Source organism: Taeniopygia guttata, chromosome 2 (genome assembly GCF_048771995.1).
Source record: "Taeniopygia guttata chromosome 2, bTaeGut7.mat, whole genome shotgun sequence".
Taxonomy (NCBI): domain Eukaryota; kingdom Metazoa; phylum Chordata; class Aves; order Passeriformes; family Estrildidae; genus Taeniopygia; species Taeniopygia guttata.
The window spans coordinates 132020130-132040370 of NC_133026.1; the positions used below are offsets into that span (position 1 = coordinate 132020130).

General features: G+C 35.0%; 1 protein-coding gene across 45 annotated transcripts in view; it reads left to right on the plus strand.

Moving 5' to 3' along the window:
• Positions 1-20241, plus strand: part of RIMS2 (regulating synaptic membrane exocytosis 2) — a 447420-nt gene that overhangs the window by 42714 nt on the left and 384465 nt on the right. For 39 of the 45 annotated variants that reach the window (XM_072924886.1, XM_072924887.1, XM_072924890.1 and 36 more), the window contains exons 2-3: positions 19459-19491; positions 19889-19975. The exons of the other annotated variants lie outside the window; for them this stretch is intronic. In XM_072924886.1, coding sequence (XP_072780987.1) covers positions 19459-19491; positions 19889-19975 — 120 coding nt within the window. The remainder of the gene's footprint in view (positions 1-19458; positions 19492-19888; positions 19976-20241) is intronic. 45 annotated transcript variants of the gene reach the window in all.

The following is a 20241-nucleotide window of genomic DNA, read 5'->3' on the forward strand; positions in this document are numbered from 1 at the left end:
CTAGGAAGGGAGAAAACTTCTGTAGGTGCTGTATGGTAAGCCATTGTCAGGAGGAATTGCAAGAGAATTCTGAATTCTGATTGACTAAATTGACTGATTTAACAGTTTGGTGATATATATGCCCAACAAAATAGAGATACAGAAAGTGCTCTCTTGTGCCCATTCACTTTCTGTTCAGCTTGCACTAGCTGTTCTTCATTCCTAAGGTGATCTTGTTTAAGTAGTGAAACCCTGTTATCACTGTAAAAATGATAAAAATTACTTTTACCATCCAGATGCTAAGCTGGGCTTTGAAGCATCTTAGAAAAATTAGGCAAGATTTCTAAAGCCATGATCAGTGCAACTCTTCTGCTTATTTGCAAAGCTATAAATAAATTTTATTTATAGAATGTCTTTTTATTGAAATCAAAAGAGCTTGCTATTTCCTTCTGGAAGCTGTGGAAGATGGCAAAGTACTTCTAGCACTGCTTTGTGTTCTAAGAACATTTTGCAAATCAGTGTTATTCTGCAGTGTTATTGTATTAGCGGTGAAAAACATTATGTGTAATTAATTAGGTAGTAATTTTATGTGCTTTTTTAGGTCAGTCTAGAGTGCTTATATTCTTTGCAGAAATCAGGTCCATTATCTACGTAATATGCTAACCAGGTATGGTTTCTTTGAGCTGCAATAGAAGCCACTGTATGCAAGTTCTTCAGAAAGTAAAAAGATCCCTTTTCTCATAAGTTGGAAGCATTTGCTAATTTCTCCTTCTGAAGTTCAGTAATTTTGAATTTTTATGGTCTTATTAAATGTAGCCCTTCCTTTTGTGCAGTGCTTCTGTTTTTAATCAATGCAGTCAGTGAGATAATATTGCATTTATGTGGGAAAGGCATTGTTTGTATTACAGCTCTTATCAGAGATGCTGAAAAATTTTAAACAAACTAAAAATAGACTCATAGTTTTAGCTATGCAAACTACAGAGATTTGTTTGGATAGTTCATAAGCAAAAGGGACACATGTAATTTTTTGTAATGTTATTAATTGCAATTTCAAAATATCTATATAGTATACATTTGAAATAGATTTAAATTTTGTGGTGGTGGTAAGGTATTAACACAAAATATGTCTCATGCATTGAATGCCATCTTTATTTTATTTTCAATGCATGCTTTTTATCCTCAAAGTGTTTTAAATTACATTGAAAAGTACTCACATAATTTCCATTGTATCTCACTTTTCAGTTAGATGGCTGTTAATTTATCATTAGGACATAGATGGTGAAATATATGACTTATATGAGAGGGTGTGATCAGTTGAAAAAGGCTGCATATTTAAAATCACACAGAAGAAATTTTCTGAGTTCACAGTAGCAGAAGGGAAGAGTGATTAACTAGATTTTAAAGTTAGATGAGGGACCATTAAGATCTGGTTGCATCACATATGTGATCAACCTCTTTGAGCAATTGCATCAAGATAAAAAATATGATATTTAAATAGAACATGTTTTGAAATGCCACTAATACTGACTTAAGTTTTACTATTATTATGAGTAAAATGTTTCAATATGTACAAAACTTAAACTTTCAAAATTTGCATTTTTGTTCTAATCTCCCCCCTCTTTCTTTCATGTCTCTTGCTCAAGAATAGATATTTCAGTTTATATCAATCCTATACTATTCTATTCTATACATTAAGATACAAGCCCAGGCTTCCAAGCTGGACTTATATTCACCATGCAGCTAAACCTGCATTATCTTCCCATCCATAGCTGCTTTTTCTGAGTCAAGATGACAGCTTGGTTCAGTCATAATGGGCCTGGCTACAAACTGATATGTTCACACTTTGAATGGTCAAGGGGCTACAGTGCCAAAGAGCAAATGAACCAACCTCACAGTTAAAATGCCTGTTTAAGTGCCTGTGTCTCCTGTGAACATAAAAATTGACACGATTGAAATCAAAACTATGCTTTTATCAATTTTCCTATAAGATTAAAAATCCTCAACTCAGGTCTCACATTTTCCCAATTCTCATGTCACTCTTGCCCGTCTTTTCTGAACTCTTTAATGTTGTTATCACAACATTTTCACCCCTGTTTTGCAGTACATGGTTTGAAAGAATGGTTTCACTAAATTTTGGAATTGTGTACACTATTCATGAATTTTGGGATTCAGCTTAGCTGCCTTTGTCTTTCTTAGAGTTGATGTCTCTTTTAAAGGGAAAAAGAAGTGTATTATTAACTACATGAAAAAAATGGACACAATCAGTTTCAAAATATGTTATTTCTGCGCCTGTGACAAGCACATCCATATCTCTGCATTTTCTATTCTCCATCAGGGCTGGCTTTTCAAGTAAGAGTTCAACTGTGACTAAGAATACTGAGATCTTGAGGGAATAGACCAGATAAGTTAAAGGAAATCTGGAATGTTTGATACATACAGGCAGTGCCACAGAGAGGCCTCACAGGGTTATGATACATGTGCCTACTCTGTCTTTTCTGAGTAGAGAATCATATGTAATAATACAAAAGTATTGTGCTTTCCAAGACAGTGTTGCCCAAAAGTATTAATCAGTTTTAAATTTTGTTCATTGGTTAATATGATTGTTTTCAGAGAGAGCACATAGTACCTACACAGGACCATTGCCCTTTTTTTCAGGAATAGGAATGAGAAAAATTTAAAAGTGATTGCAGATATTCTATACTTTGTCTTGTTCTAGCAGGTCAAGATCATGCTTCCTATTAATGTTTTTATTCAGATCAAGGGATTTGAATAGACAGGACTTTAGAAAGTAGTTTTCTATTGGCTGAAGTAGTATTTTAATTGAGATGCTAAGCTTGCCTCTAGAATTGTGACTTTAAATTTATTTGTAAATCACAATGAATAAAATTACTGATTATTGTGGTCTTGTGGATTTTATTGAAAGCTGTTTTAAGAGTTCAGAAAATCTGATGGAATCTCTTTTCTGGATATGCCCTTATATAAGACTAGAAAACAGCAAGAATGGAATCCCCTTTAGAAAATGGGGGTGGTGTGAGTGGAAGAAGAGCCAAAGATTAGCAGTGAATCAGCCTACTGAAATTCCAAGAAAACCAGGGGAAGAAATAAGCAAAGTTCTTGTAAGTATCTAGAAGATAAGAAATAAATGAATAGTAGTCAATGTGGATTTATCAAGAACAAATCATGCCAGAAAAATCTAATTTAATTCTAAAACAGATATCAGCTTCTGTAGACAGAGAAGTGGTAATAGATAGCATATCTTGAGGAAGGATTTAATATCTTCTTGAAAAACATATTCCTAGGTAATCCAGGGCAGGTGATACAGAGAAAACCACTGTAGAATAATAATATTTACCCATGAGTAATGAACTTGAAAGTTTTACTTCCTATATATGGATGATTTTCTGTCTAAACAAAGATTTGCCGAATGAAACTTTGCTGAAGTTGTCAAGCACATCCATTAATGTTCAGAATGATGGAATAGAGTGCACTTACAAACATGTTATAGAAGTTATAAATGATTTTTAGAAACTAGAGATATGTTCTAAAATTACCGAATGATATTCAATAAGGACGTTGTTCAGTAAGCACTGTGCTCACACGTAATCATGCATTGAAATTGAAGTTAGCTACTGACTATGTGTCTATTCCCAAGTGCAGTAGCTAGGCTCTAAACTGCCTCTTATGCTAAAATGAACTTTAATTGCATGTGTGGTTATGGAAAGGATACTTGCTATCACAAGTTGCATAAACATAATGTTCCACAAAACTGTCAGGCAATAATGAACACCACTAAATGCCCAGCTAGAATGAGTTTAGTTTTCAAAATTGCAGCTCAAAATAGCAGTGGGTAAGTTGACAGTAGTCCAGGTAAGATCCCTAGAAAACAGGCCACGAGAAGAGGCTAAACACTTTAGATAAGCTTTAGGACAGAAGACTTAGGGGAACTTCAAAATTTCAAAGAAATGAAAGGCTGCTGTTTTTCATGCCCTGAGTAGGTGATGGGACAAGAAGTATTGAGCTTAACTTACAGTTTGTGAGATTCAGAGAATATAGAAAATAGAAGGCCTGAGTTTTATTAGACATTCAGCTATTTAATGTACTGTTTTTTCATTTGCCTCTCACACAACTTAGTGCACTGAACTTGTACTTGGGGTAGACAGTGACTAATGAGAAAAACCATTCTGAAACATAGTAATCTCATCCTTCCATCATTAATTTCTGCAGTTTTGAAAAGTCTACTCCTTGTGTTGTTTATGGGTAGGTTTTTCATCTAGAAATAAATTTTTTTAAACAAAAATGCATGTACCTCTTTCCTTAGAAGAAAAGGTGAGTATTTTTGTTACAAAACAGCAACATAGAAATTTACTAATTTGTGAACTTGAGAATCACTTTTAAACTTGTTTTCTGTAGATTGCCTTTACTTCTCATTTATAGTACTAGTATAAGAATAAAAATACTGAGTTAACAAAAATTAGTTTCATATTCCCAACTGGAAATCGATACTGGTGTTGTAGTTCTGCAGAATCTGTTCACTTGTGAGTTTTTCAAGGATGTTTAGCATGTGCTACATTCTAAATCATAGGACTATTATCTGAGCTGGTTTTGATGTCACTATGTGTTTACTAATTTTCATTTATATTTACTGTCTTTATGAATGGAAGTTCTCTTAATTTTAAGTGTACTCTAGTTGCAAACAGACATGAATGAATGTTTGAAATTAACTAGGAATGAGAACAATGAGTGTATGCATTACAATAAAGATTTAGGAGTTAAACGATCATTCAAAGCTGTTATGCAGGATTCCCTTATTAAACATGTAGAACTTCTGTTCAGATAAAAGTTTGAATAACATATATTTAGGAATAACGATGCTCACAAAATAACTATTTCTACAGGTAGCATTCTGTTAATGCTTCTAGTACAGGTGTAGTTTTGCTGAAGGAGGAACTTGAGATGTGAAGTTTATTTTTTCTGTCCCTGCCTTCCCCCCAGTACATATGCCTTTAACCCAATCCCAAATTTTTGGAATCCCAAATGGATCACTCTTATAAAGGAGTAATGAGTATTTCAGCTGTGTGCCAGGGAGAGGGTTCTGGATTCTTAATTAGTTCCTAAATCTATTCCCAGGAAAAAGAAAACAAAGGGAGAAAACTTCAGATTCTACTGTATAATGTCATGAAAATGACATTACATCCTTTCAGAAAGTTCAGGCATTGGTTCAACATCAAAATGCTAATGTTGAGAGAATACTGTATTCTTAAGTAGTGTATGATGCTTAATTGTACGCTTAAAATTTCCATTAGATTTGGTGAAAATGTTTAGAGGCTACCAACACTTGAATTTGTGTCTGATTGCTTGAAGACTTTTTTGCAGCCCAACTAGAAGAGTTTATTTTAGTAAAAATACAGAAAAAAGTCAGACAGAAAATGGTAAGATTGTTACAAATTCAGGGATACCGTATTTGATTTATGAATCTGTGTTAAAATTGATCACACAATCAATCTTTTTCATCATTCTGGGAGAGAATTTTGACATTTATGGAAATGAATGTACTACTTTCAGGAACCACCGGGATATACTTTTTGAACCAGAATAAGAAGGAAAAGAAATGTCCCCATAACTTCTATTGATTTAAGCTGTAATTTATGTATGATCTCAGAGGTTAGATAGTTTGCTCAGAGGAATATGTATAATAATATCTGAGTAGTTGCCCTATGAAACCCAGTTAAAGAGGTTTAAATAAACACAGAATTTGCTAAATAGTAGTACAATTTTTATTTGATTGTGATCTACATTTTTTGAATCCAGAATTTTCTCCTGGAGCTTATATAGAGAATAGATGTTTTGTTTTCACTGAGAAATGGGAAAAGTTACATAGATCAGATTCTCATTTCATTCTTAATTCTACAATACAGGCAGAAGTGAAATTTAAGGGGTTTCCCCACTGGTTATTAAACCACCTTTCTGAATAAACTGTAAAAAGACACTGAAGGAAATTAACACTCAAAGCAAAAATAAATGTCTAATGTCACTATAGCCTTGAAATTTAGAACATCCTGATACATCAACCTGCATTGTACTCCAAAATGTCAAACCCAGTGGACCCCAAACCATAAGATTTTCATAGGCTGAGTAAATCCACAACTCCTTCAACCTGGAAATGGCTCAGATTCAGCCACTGGCCACTACATAGGATTGTATGTGGCAGGACCTAATGTGAATTAATAAAAATAATAATATAGTTCAATGGTTAGTATAGCTTTAGCTTTTAAAACTACTGGCATTCTCAGCCAAGACGTTTTGACCAGAAGCCCTTACAGCTTAGATTGAAATAAAATATTTTAATTAATTTTATTGCAGATAATTTAAATGCTTTTAAGCATCTGCTTAGAGTGTGATTTGTGACATAGAAACTATTTGAAAGAATTTTAATTCTGATCCAAAAAATCAAAATTGCTAAAGATTAATTTTGCCAATGTGTTCTGTAGACTTTTTTTTTTTTTTGCCAATGTGTTATTTCCTTTATTAATTGGACCAGATGAATTGTTTTCTCTTTAGAAGGCATTTGCTAAAGTAGTTAATTATTTTAAAGACAGGTGGTGTTCTCTGAATATTGGTTTTAAAACCTTACAAGTTGGATATTTGAAGTGCAGAGAGAATGGAAAATTATCAGTAGTTTCAAACCTAGCTGTGCTTGTAGGTTTGGATTATGTTCATCTTTGGAGCCCAAAGCTTGCTCACTAAAACAAGTACAAGCCCCATTTTAGTTGGCATCTATGATACAACTCTAGAATCACTTTGCTTGCTCATTGTAAATATGTCTGTACAACATGAGAAAGAAAAATGTGCACAAAAATTATAAATTTAAATAAACTCGTCAAACTAGGAGTGCCTTACTCATGCAAAGAATACAAGACAAGGGCATATCAACAAAGCATCAGAAAAAAAAAAAAATCTAGGAAAATGGTGTTCCAAGTATTATCTAACTTCGATTCACTTTGAAATAAAGGTGCAAATAGCAAGCAAACCCCAGCAGAATACTGATAAAAAGAGAAATGTAGACAGAAATAACAAACCATTCTGAAAAAAAGTACACTGGAATATATTCTTTTTAGTGGAACATTTTTTCAGGCATAGAAAACCAATGGAAAAGAACATTTCCACTATTGTACACTCTGTTGCTATAACTAATCATACAGACACTTTATAATAATATTCTATTTATGATTCTAACTTTTTTATTAATCAAATGAATCACCAGACAACATCTGTTTTTAAAGAAAACCACTAATGCTTTCTCTCTGTAGCATGTAAACTGGGCATTGTATTTACTTCAAGTACCTCATGTGGTCAGAGACATTGCATCACAGATAGGTAAGATTATATCACAGTAATTTCCTGTGACTTTCAGATATTAATTATAAAATATGTGGAATATATGAATAGAGAATTCAATGCTATCTGCAAGTATTCCCATTTATATTTTTATTTAACTAAATATATTCTTAGGAAAAACCCCAGTATTTTATGTTTTATTCTCACAGGAGGTCTTAATAATAGTATAATAATGTCATAATATAATTATATTACATCATAATATCATCATCAGCATACTAGATGAAGTATAATAGGTTTTATATAGAATATATAATAGAATAAGGTAATAACATAGGCATGATTCCCTCATAAATATTAAATAAAATCTATTTAATAATAATAAAATTTCTAACTCTCAAGATTTATGTGAATGGGAACACCAAAAAAAAAAAAAAAAAGATTTCTTGATAAATAGACTATTTGAAAGCATTGTCATTAAATTTGTATGCATTACTGCTGTATTTCTCAGGGTTTTTTTTTTTTTTTTTTTTTTTTTTTTTTTTTTTTTTTGCAACAGAAGTTATATTGTGTTTATTTTTTGGTAGGGAACTTGAATTTTTCAAGCCATTTAGTAATCCAGCCTCACAGCTGAAGTGCTTGTCCTGCCACCACCCAGTTTATGATGCAATAGTGATCCAGAGCTTCATGTGCAGAGGGGCTGCAGGACATAGGTCTGCTCCAAAAAGGGGCTCTTTGTAGGGCTGGTTTGGAAGAGAACAGAAACAAATTAATAATACTTTTTATTTTTGTTCCTACTGTATCCTTTGCAATAACTCTTTCCTAGGATTGCCTGAACTCTGGAAGAAATTTGAATCCATTTCACACAATTAAATGTCACAGTCTGAGAAATACTAGCTTATTCTCTGCTGTGTTGTTTTTAAGCTCTAGTGTATATGATTTTCACCTGGTGGGTATCTTAGAGATAATAATATTATAAAATTTCAATTTAACAGGCAAAATAACATATCAAGTCCAAAGTAATTACCAGTGCATTTAAAATTAATTACAGAGATAAAATCAATTTTTTTTAATTCACCTGCTAGCATCTGAGCCCAGGGTTGCATATTTCACTAGCAGCTGGCGACAGAACAAGCATCTATGAAAGCGCTTTCTTCAGGAGATGCTTGGAATGCCATCTACTGTTGAAAAAGTAAAAATCCAATCCAAAAGCAACTCAAAACCCTTAGGAGAAATTTATTTTTTAATGGTTTGCAATAAAATTAAACTTTACTTACATTAGAGTTCAACTAATGTTCTAAAAAGGTCCTAATGTGTTTGATTTAAATATCCTAGCTTTTGTATCAATTTTAAAATTAGACTTTCTGCTTAATTTTATGAATTCCTTGAGAATTTCAGTTAATTGCAAAACATTTTGAAGCATAAGTAAAAAATAAAGTCTCATCTTTCCAATACAGAATGAATAAAAAATTGCATTAAGGAAAGTTGTGATCCGGATACTGAAATAAATCTCCTTTCAAAATCCTTATGATTAAAATTTTAGTTAAAAATATTTAAGCCTTTTTTGTGTGTGCGCTTTCTAAGAAAAACTATTGTAGAACAAAACCTTATTTGGTATTTGATTATCTGTTACTGAAATTCACTCTGGTAAAACTGTTTGGAGATTATAGATTTACTAAAGTCTGAGTAGTCTTGTACACGAACATGTATGTTACATTTGGATGTATTTATGCATGTATTATTAATATAATAGTGGGAAATGTTTGCATTTTGGTCATGAACAAAACTATGCAATTCCCAGTCATCTTGTTATAGTCACCCTTATTTCCAGGAGTAAAGTATGGCTCACTGTAACACAGCTATTGTGGTACATTTCACACATCCTATAGGCAAGAATGTAAAACATTTTTTTCCCTCTTTACACAAAATATGTATTAAAAAATGCACATAATACTTTTTTCCTCTTTACACAAAATATATGGCAGACCTAAGTGCTATTCCAGCACTTCTTTGGAAAAACCTGACTTTTTGAAAATAGATACAATCAAATGAATGCTAGCTGTCAAAAATTAATCTTTGCTGGACTTAGGTTGTAGTAATATCTGTAACTTCAACATTTTTTCAATGCAAATCTTACCCAAGACTTGCTATGCGGTCCCCATAATTACGGAAAATTGCATCTAATAATAACAAATGTTATGTGACAATTGGACAATTTTGTCTCTATTCCTTCTTGGAAAATTAGAAGCAAATCCAACATTTTTTTTCAGATTTGATGCCTGCTGTCTCAGATTGATTTGTTTCATTCTCTATAAGTCATCTGCCTGAAATATCCACATATCTGCAGGACTTAGGAGAGGAACATTTACTAAATTGGAGAAAAAAATTAAATCCAAATAAAACTATTTCCCTCCAATGAATTGAAATATGCATGTGTTTAAAGCTCAGTTAGCTAAAACATCCTGAGTGCAGGCAGTTGCTACTTACCTAGACCTGTGAACAACTGTCAGGCTCCCATTTGAGGAGTTTCAGCCTGTATCAAATATGAGCGCTGAGATCAGAGAGAAGTCAGGGCTTTTCAGATTGTGTCAGGGAGACTTTAGTGTGACCAAACAGAAATTGAAAGTTATTTGTAAGAACATTGCCTTTTTTTTTGGTTTTTTTTTTTTTTTTTTTTTTTTTTTTTTTTTAAGAGGTCTACTGACAGAACAAACTGATTAGATTCAAGGAGGTATTTACTTGTATCTCATGTCCTTGAAATGGGTTTGGAAATTCATTATAGTGAAGAATGATGCAACATTAGCTGCTCTTTAAATGAGCTGATAGAAACTGAACAGGTAAACTACTTTTAAAGAAATATTTGCTATGGTTCAAGGATTCCTTAAACTTGTGTGGTTTTTTATCTGCTGCCCTTGACATCCTTCATATGCATTAATTTGATCTTTATTTTGTTCTTACTGTATTTCTAATATAGCCTAATTTTTGGCTTTATGTGTTACAAATTAGCTGGTCCAATCTTGCAGCTATTATATATGATGCTAGAGATGAGCAAATGACAGATATTGGATGCTTTACCCAGAAGAAAGCAAATCTGTTGAACTCCTAATTCAAAAATATTAGTAACATGCTAATCTGAAAAAAACTTCTGGAGTTTTAGGATTGAAATTTACAATTTCACCCAATATAATTACTTTGTTAAGATTGTTTATACTGTTTTCTAGTTGTTGCCCTCTTTGACAACTTTGTGTGATCCAAGACTTTCTATAATTTATTATTTTATAATTTTTGTTTTTCAAAATTTTTGTACGTGCCTCATTCCCTCACCAGACACATGATACCTACGTGGGAAGCAGCTGGCCTACTGCAACTGGGCAACAAATTATAATGCTGAGGGCTTTCAAATTCTGTCTTAGAAATTCCCGCTTACTCTGTGATAAACAAAATACTTTTTTCCTTACTAAATATAGGATAATCTGCTGTAGTCCATTTTAAACTGTGTGGTAGGTTTGGACAAAAACACAGACCTTGTAATATCACCTCTCTGGTCTGGACCTCCTGTTTGCAATTTTGTATAACCTTCAAAAGAGAACATTGATCCATGAATTAATTATTGGAACTGTATATAACACATGTATGTTTTATACAGTATATGTATATACTGTATATACATACAGTATATGTATAACTGTGCATAACATAATGGCTACTGTTCATTGTAGTACTTATTTATTATTACAGTTTGTCATGGTTTGACATTGGCACAATGCCAGTGCCCCCATGAAAATGCAACCTCTCAACTGAATGCTGTTAAATGCGATCAGGAAACAGAGCAGTGCAGGCCCAAGCTTAATAACAAGGGAAAAAAGCTTTATTAAGGTACTACTACTATACTACTATAAAAGAAAAAAAGAAAGGAAAAAAAACTACACAAAATTCAAAATGAAAACCTTCCTCCTCTCACCACCCAACTCGAACAAGCCACACTGAGACACACAGCCAATCAGGTTTCCACCCTCCAGACAATTGATACTCAGTCCATCAGGGGAGAGAGGAGTCTCTCCCATGCCACAGACCCCCCAAGGGACACAGCTGCCACATCCTGTGTTTCCATGTCACTCATGACACTGCCTGGAGAAAAAGTTTGCCAGTGGTGACCCTCTCCTTTCCATGCACAGTGCTCTCACCACCAATGCATGGATGGACAGACTGCTTTTAGGATTTTTTCCTTTCAAGGATGCCCTGCCAAGATGGGAAAAAACAACAGTTCAGTTTTTCATTTTTGGGACCACAGTCCCCCCCATTTTCCCCTGGGGCTGAGGGTCCAAGAACAGAGATCTTCTTCTCTTCTTCTTCTCTTCTTCTTCTCTGAAGACAGGGGGCACCACCACAAACTTCCCTAACTTTTCTCTGTTCGCTCCACTTCTGTCTTTTTCCAGCTGAAGCATGGTCTCTTTGGCTCACCAGCATCCTCCTAAAAGACAGTCTCTCTTGGAGGAGAAGATCGGTTCAGTCTGTGGCTACCAAGAAAAAGTCCAGCCAAAAGCCACTCCATCATCTCCTCCCAGCTAGAATTTCTCCTTCCAACATCCCAGGGTCCAAGCTGTCTCTCTTCCTCTCTTTCAAACCGAGGAGGAGAAAAATTTCACAAAGCTTTCATTTCTCAGGAAGGGTTAAAAGTCCTGACTCCCAAGGATGGCTCGCTGCCCAGGCTCCAGCTCCCACAGGCGGCTGGGCACCTTGCGGCCCCCCCCGCTCTTCTCCTTCCCCGTGGCGTGCTGCTGAATAAACCACCGCTGTCTCTCTCCCTCTCTCTCTCTCTCTCTCTCTCTCTCTCTCGACTCTGGGTGAGGGAACGGAGACATCCCAGATTTCTCCACCCTTCCATCTGCAGGGGGCCAGCCTGGTTCCAGCCCCTCCACCCTTGGGCCTACCTCAGTCAGGCCATGGGCCTTCCCCTCCCTCACCCAGCCATGGGCCGGGCAGGGGAGAAGCTGCACTGACCGCTGACCGGAACCCAAGAGAGCGAGTTCTCCTGGGAATTCTGCTTTTAACCCCTCTGTGTTCTCAGAGGCGTGTCCACCTTCAATTGCTCAATGTCCAAATTGACCTCTTCCTTCTGAGAAAATTCTTTTTCTGTGTCAAACCACGACACAGTTGTTCTCTAATAACTTTCTCATGTGCTGATTGGTGAGTTTAGCACTCATTTTTATCGTTTTACACCATGATAAAATAGCAGGGAAGAAGTCTGGCTGAATTAGGACGTGTGAGAAGAGAGGGAGTTTTCATTTGTAGGTCACATTGTCTCCACCTCCCATCCCAGAAATGAATGGTAGGAAACATTTCTGCCCCGAGGAGCTTACATCCTAAGATAAGCAGAATCTGATTTATTTTGCTGATTCTGAAATAATCAAAACATACTGTCATTTCTTCAGTTTTAGAGTTAAAACCACAGGGCTGTTGAGCACTGGTTTTGGTCACAGTGAACCACATTTTAGTAGATATTTTATAAAAATATTAGTGTCAAAATTTCGCTTTGTGACTTGTTTGTCTGGAACCTTAGATTAAACCAAGCCATTTCTAATTAACACCTAAATATCAGAGTAGGCTTTATCTCACAGAACTTGTTATGGATGATGTTCATCTGAGGCTCATTCAGGGAGCTCATTCAGCTTAGACTGTTATACAGGAGCATGTATATGTCTGTGCTTATCTGTAAAGTGTGTATGGTGCCTTCTTATTGTCTTTGTACACCTTTAAGGTAAATTTAGTTTGGACTTCAAGGTATGTTTAACCTCTTAAGCTTGGATTTAGGCAGGTTTTAAATTTGTTCTGTGTACCAGATATTGTTTCTAGCCCAAGTACCCAACTTCCCCACCTGCTTATTCACTTATATCAAATTACAGATTACTGCTCAGCTACTAATTGTAGAAGTTCTTTTTTGGAAACTACTGGTATTTTGTTACCAACAGAACAAATTTACAGTTAAATCACCTGCATATATTTTCAAGAAAATATTCCTTTGGGAAGACATTACTTTGTTGTCCAAAATATGATCCTTCTCAATTCAGCTACTTATACTCTCTAAATCAATAAAACACTTGGAACAGTAATATAAAGACCTTAAGTTTGATCAAAATAGTTAAACTGCATGTTATTACGTCTATGTTCTTATAGCATCAATAGGGTAATCAATTCAAAGAAGTAATTCAGTCATATATAACATGTTACGGTTATGTAATTGACATGGATTTATATTTGACCTCCTTTCTTGGAGTTAAACATACTTACATAATTTAACTTAATTAATCTGTAGAGATGCCTTCTCAAGAAAATGACTGTGTTTGAATATATGTCTGTGTTAACTCCCCTGTTTTGTCAAGAGTGAATGCAGGCAAAGTAATATACTGTGTTTGTGTTGTGTCTTGACTTCTGATGAGTGAGTTTAGTCACTGCAGTCACTTCAACTAATCCTTTTTTTTTTTTTTTGTTCATTTGGTGCAGGGCATATAATTGAAATACTGTTATGAAGATTTAGGGAAAAAAAAGAGTCCACAGCAGGCAATCTAGGAAAATGGATTAATGAACCTTGCATTCTATGACAGGGTGGTGGAAACCTCTGAATGTTGCTGGAGCTGATGATCTTCCCTCCCTTTCAGCACAATAAAAATGAGGGAATGGGTATCCCCAATATGGTTTGGATATAGTTATGCACCAAATGCAATTTTTTGGAAGGAAATAATGGAAGGCACAGGGAAGCAAGAGGGAAGGGAGGTTAGAATTTTATCATTGTTTCTTTAAATCTATTTTATTTTCAGTGCCATTTTCAAGGGTATAGGTTTCAGGGGAGGAAGTTGTTCTAAATTAAGAAATATTGCCAATGGTAAATACTTTTAGAGATTATGATGTTCATATACTATGACAATGGGAATATATAAATTCCAGAGAAAGCTAATTACATACCTTCATTAAAATCTTTTTGCTAGTTGTGCATTGAAAAGACATTTGCTAACTATCAAGTGATTTTGGAATATTTCAAATCTGCTTATAATTGTAGACAGTTATTAAAGAGAGAGAGAACACTTCAAAGATGTTGGCATCTTGATTCTTGTGAAAGTTACTGTTGTCTGGGTTAGTGGGGTCTGGAATGCAAAGCAGGAAAAATACTAATCCTGAGAATAGTATTCAGTTTAATTCACATTATAATACAATTGGTTATGAAGTAGTTAGCATTCATGCTGCTCTTTTTATTTGAAAACAGCTTTATAGATTTTTCTTGCATATAATATAAATCTGGGTTTGAGACAAAATTCTCTCCTACTGTCTTCTCTCAACTATTTCTATTTATTTATTGTGAACAAAGCTAGAGCTCAATGTCAGTATGGTATCTGCAGAGGAAGAAAAACTTGACAATTCTTTTTGTAGATCTGAGATTGTCCCTCATCCTTCCTGTATGATTTGCTTTAGGAAAACCAGTTTGGTGCATTAATATTTAATCTTATGTTGATTCTTAATCAAATTCAGTGTAACATGCATTTCTCATTGAGACTACAGCACATATATCCTGCTTTGTCATTAGGATCTATGTTCTCTAAACGTAACAATTTCATACAAATGTTTCACTCTCTGGATTTCCTAGGCAATATATTTATAAAAATAACTACTCTAGAAGCATGAACAGCTTTATTATATTGATAATAGAAAAATTACAGCATTAATACTGATAATAAAATATATTTAGATTTTTTTTTCCATGGATGAGTTCCAAGCAAAAGATTGACTTGTTTTTTCAAATCTCCTAAATTTCAACAAAAGGGCTACAAAAATTTTCATCCTGGTCTATCCTAGTCCACTGAGGTGGTTAGGAAATATGGAAAGCATAGACTATAACTGAGCAAAAGACTGAAACTACCTGCCTGTAGCATCTTCAAATGAAAGTGATATAGAGTTATATAGTGTTATATATAACCCCACACAGTGTTTCTAGGAGATATTAGGTACACCCAGTTTATTCCTGCAGATTTGATCTCCTTGTGCTTGTAGGTTCATGGATGGCAAGTTGTGAATCTTGCGAGTATTACTGGGTTAGTGGTAGGTATTATGATGTTTATCCCTGCCAAGGATGGCTGATTCTAAAATATGGATTCCCCAAATATCGCTTGAGAAGGACTACTACAGATATCTCGGAGGTGTAGAGTCTGTTTTAAGGGTTATTTTCATAGATTGAGGGAATTTAATTCTTCCCCTATGTTTTTGTGGCTATGTATCCAAGTATGTGAAAATAGAGATGAGCTCTGGCAACAGAGTGCTTGTTCATTTACCTGTCTCCAAAGCACCTTTTGGAAAAAATATTTTATGGCTTTGACATAGTAGATTTTAGAGAGAATATTTTACTGGTGGCAGTAGATTGAAAAATAGAAAAGTATTAGGAGTTTAAAGGGATAATAATAATTTTTATATTGATGTTTTCATTACCTAGTCTCCTGCTTCCATTTTTCTTGCTCTCTTCACTCTTCTTTCTGTTCTCTTCTCATATTCATTCCCTGTGGCAGTGGGAATAACCTTAATCTTTGAGGAAATTTTTAATACATGGAGAGAACCTAACATCAAAAACTCTTCACTGAGACTTGAGATTTAGCTTAATGATTCCAGCTACTGGAAAAGATCAAAGGGGTCTGGCACATGGACTGTGTAGGCTTGCAGAGGAACACAAGAGTAATGGTGCTGTGTATGTTTCAAAGGGCAGAGGTTTCCCGTAACAAAGTGCAAGGTGTAAAAATTCGTTGTTTTTGGCAAGTAGAAAAATCCTGGCTTGTTTTCAAGTGGAGTAGTGTATGGAGTTGTGATCTTTAAAAAAAAAGAAAAAAAGTTGTGAGAAAATTTTTAAACTCCTCTAACATTTTAGAATAGGTGGTAAGATACTTAGTATTCTGCACTGTTAGGATGCATTGTCTCGGGTACTGTCGATCAGACACATTATCTGCAGCCTGTTGGTGTTTTTAGATCAGAATTTGCTTCTAGTGAATAATGAGAACTGACACTGTTCTTGGCAGAGTTTTGGGTGGATAGAGCTGAAAAGACATAGGAAGGTTACATGAAGAGATGTAGCCTGGAAGGAGCAGTATGTAGTTATACTGCTTGGGGTATTTCGGTTGGTCTGTTGTGAAAATGGAAGTTTGGGGTTTGGTGACATGGCAAGATACTTCTTTTAAGCAATTGTTTGTTGCTGATTTTTGAAAGGAGGGTAGAAAACAATGCATAAATATGGGCGTACACAATCCAGTGAAACACAAAGCAGCTCTTGTAACCAAAGGAAATACAACTGTATGTGTACATGTAGACAGGGTTCAAGTTATCTGGAGTCTCTTTTGTCCTTTTCTGTCTAGAAAAAGATATTTAAACCACAGCAATGCTAAAAATACATTCAGTGCATTTCATCCAATCTATAATTATTTCTTTCAGTTGCTACAACTTGTAATTTTATCTGAATGAAGTCTTTTGGAAAAAAAGAAGCAGAAACTAGTCAGTGGTTTTTGGATTTAGATCTAGAATCTGTATCCATTCTCTGACCTTGAAAGATAAATACCTGGCTGTACACCTGAAGGGTTCAGGCCTGTTGATCCACAAGGGTAATATTAATTTAAAATCATATGGTAGAATCTATTAATTCAATAGTTTTCTTAATAATTTCTTTTCAAATTGTAGTTTGTTTCCTATGCTCGTTATAAAGCCAAGGAAGATAATTTCCTAATTCAGGGACTGGAGGATGTATGGAGAGTGCTCAAGGAATGCGTCACTGTTATATAATAATGGAAGCTCTTGTCCTCACATAACTGCAGTGTTGGAAAGTGAGAGTGAATGAGACAGAATTCTAGGAGGTGAAAAGATTAATTTGTAGGAGAGATATTTTGAATTGTAGGGTCATATCATATCCTGACTTAGAACACAGTGTGCCTATAAAATGCTGAGAAATTAATTTTCAATGCAGGTTTTCAACATGTCTTATAATGGACAATGCATTTTATTTAATGATACAAAACTAAAAATTGATTGTAAGATATTAAAAAATGCCAAGAGTTTGCAGCTGCAACTGAAGCCACCATATATATATTATAACACACCTAGGATCTTACAGAAATTTGTTCTCAATTCCGCATGTGAAAAAGGATTGACCATCGTCTCTATCCAAAGGAAAGATGCTGGTTGTAATCTGATTATGTGAAGGGCTCGGATTTCCTTTCTTTAGTTCAATAGAACAATTCACAATGAAGTAATAACTTAAAAGAGTTGAGTATGTATGTTTGGAAATCATGTATGGAAAGGAATACATAGATTAGTGATATATTCAGTTTTCAATGTCTAGTTGTCAGGGAGGTCACATTTCAGTGTCTAGTTCTGTGTAGGCAACTTAGGAGCTCTGAATTATTATCTGGGAATTTCCTTCTCACAGCTGACCATGGAGCCTTAAGTTATCCCCTCATAATGTTGGGGATCTAAATTAAATATCCTGAGCTACCTAGCAAGAAAAGTATGGACATGCTTTGATTTCCCATATCTCCCATTTCTTCTGCTTTGAAATTTTTGCATTGAAAAACAAGTTTGGATTATCTTGATTAAAGATAATAATATGATTAAGATGCATGGTAGAATGGAATTGCAATGGCATGTGACATTTTTATTTTTACTTTTTTTTTCTTTTTTTGTTTAATATACCTGCTTGATTCTGTGGGCCTTGTTTATTTATTTATTTAGTTTTTTGTACTGGAATGTTATTTTTTATATAAATTTCTAAAGTGCTGAAGAGGCAAAACACATTTTACTGTGTGTTGCATGTTCAGTTTTCCCTTTGAGTACTCAGGCAGCTGCTCAATTCATTCCCTCACCAGTAGGAGCAGGGAGAGAATGAGAAGGGTAAAAGACAGAAGACTTGTGGGTTGAAATAATGACAGTTTAATAGGGAAAGTAGAAGCTACTCACACAAGCAAATCAAACCAAGGAATGAATTCACTGTTTTCCACGGGCAGGCAGGTGTTCAGCCATCTCCAGGAGAGCAGGGCCCCATCAGGTGCAGCAGTGACTTGGGAAGGCAAATGGCATTACTCCATATGCCCCCTCCCACCTTCCTCCTACCGCCCCCAACTTTATTTACTGAGCAGGATGCCACATGGTCTGGAGTATCCTTTTGGTCAGTTTGGGTCTCCTGTCCTGGCTCTGTCTCCTCCCAACCTCCCATGCACCCCCAACTTCCTCACCTGGGTGGCAGTATGAGAAGCAGAAAAGGCCTTGGCTCTGTGCAAGCCCTGCTTAGCAACAGCAAAAACATCTCTATATTCTCAACCCTGTTCAGCACAAAGTCAACCCACAGCCCCACGTCAACTACTGTGAAGAAAATTAACTCTACCCCAGCTGAAACCAGCATTGGTTTGGTATAGAACACCAGCTTGCTCATTTAAGTTAAAGCATGTATTTTAGATGGAATGTTTTCCTTAAGAGAGTGGAGAACTATTAATCAGTACTGAACAGACCTACTATATGTATTATCCAGTTATTTCTTTGAGCAAGTCCTAGTAAAGTTCGCTGATGAGTAAAATTCCTTAGCTTTCCTTCCTTAGATTTTAGTTATGTTGTCTACAAGTCCTGACATCACTGTAGTTTAATAATTATAATGCAGATTTCCCCTTTAATCTATTAATTTAGTATATTGCATTTTAAATGGCATATTACATGTTAAAAATTTGCCTTGAACTATGACAAGCGTTTTGGTTGTGAATAAAAAAGAAATAGATTGTAGTTCACATAATCAAAGCACCGTCCTTTGTATGTGTAGCTGAATGTATTGCTGGAAATGTTTTAATATGGTATTATGTGCAAAAAATTGAAAGTCAGGTAAAGAACGTTAGTGATTTAATTTTCAGTTTTAATTAAATATTAACATATTGAAGTTTTCTATACTTGGCACTCCCCACTTTTAAAACTAAATGGAAATAAGCCCATAGTACAACTTAATATAAACATACAACAAATATTAAAGCAAATCCTTTTAACTGAAAATAGGAACATTTCCCTTCCCATTTGATACAGATTTCAGTACTTCAGGGTAGTTGTTTTCAACATGTTGCACTCAGTTGTGCAAACTTATCTTTTTAGGGTCAAAGAAGAGCAAAAACCACAGCCGACACAGTAAGTAAAGTATCTTCAAGATGCACTAGGCTTGACTTTTCTACCTTTGCCATGTTCTGCTCTCTGCACCTTTGATGGTATTAGCTCTCACTGATACCTGATAGGCTGCAGGTACTCTGTCATCTGCTTCCTGACTGGCTTGTAAGAGAGCTGCCTGTAGCTTCTTACTCCATCCACATGTTAGCTGGATGTAGGTTCTTGCTGCCTGCTTGTGAACTGGTGAATTGTAGAACTTTACTTCCCTTACACCCTTAGTGGCTGACTTAGTTCTGTAGCTCACATTCCCATTGGCTCTAGCTTTTCCGCCTGTGTATTTCTACTAACGTTGGATAAGAAAACATTTAAACTAGTGTGGTTTTATTGGTTATTCAGTCACATTATTTGCTTGTTTAAACAGGTGGTTTCCCTTTAGTGGGATCACTGAGCTGGTAAATAACGTTCTTCAACCACAGCAAAAACAGCAAAATGAAAAGGAGCCCCAGACGTAAGTAAGCTGCTCTCTGTAGATTAAGTAACATCTCTATAGCATTAGAACATCCTGGAGAGTGTGTTTAAAATAATTGCCCCTTTAGAACATACAGGTGAGGGCATTTTACAAGCTGAGCACCATTTGTCTTCCAATCCCTCATTTGCAAAGGGAAAACTGAAAATCAAGTCTTACTCTCTTTATCAGTAACTTAAGTGACTAGAGTGCATTAGAGTGCAATGTAAGGAGTTGCTACTACTCTGTGTTTTGTTGATTTTTTTTTT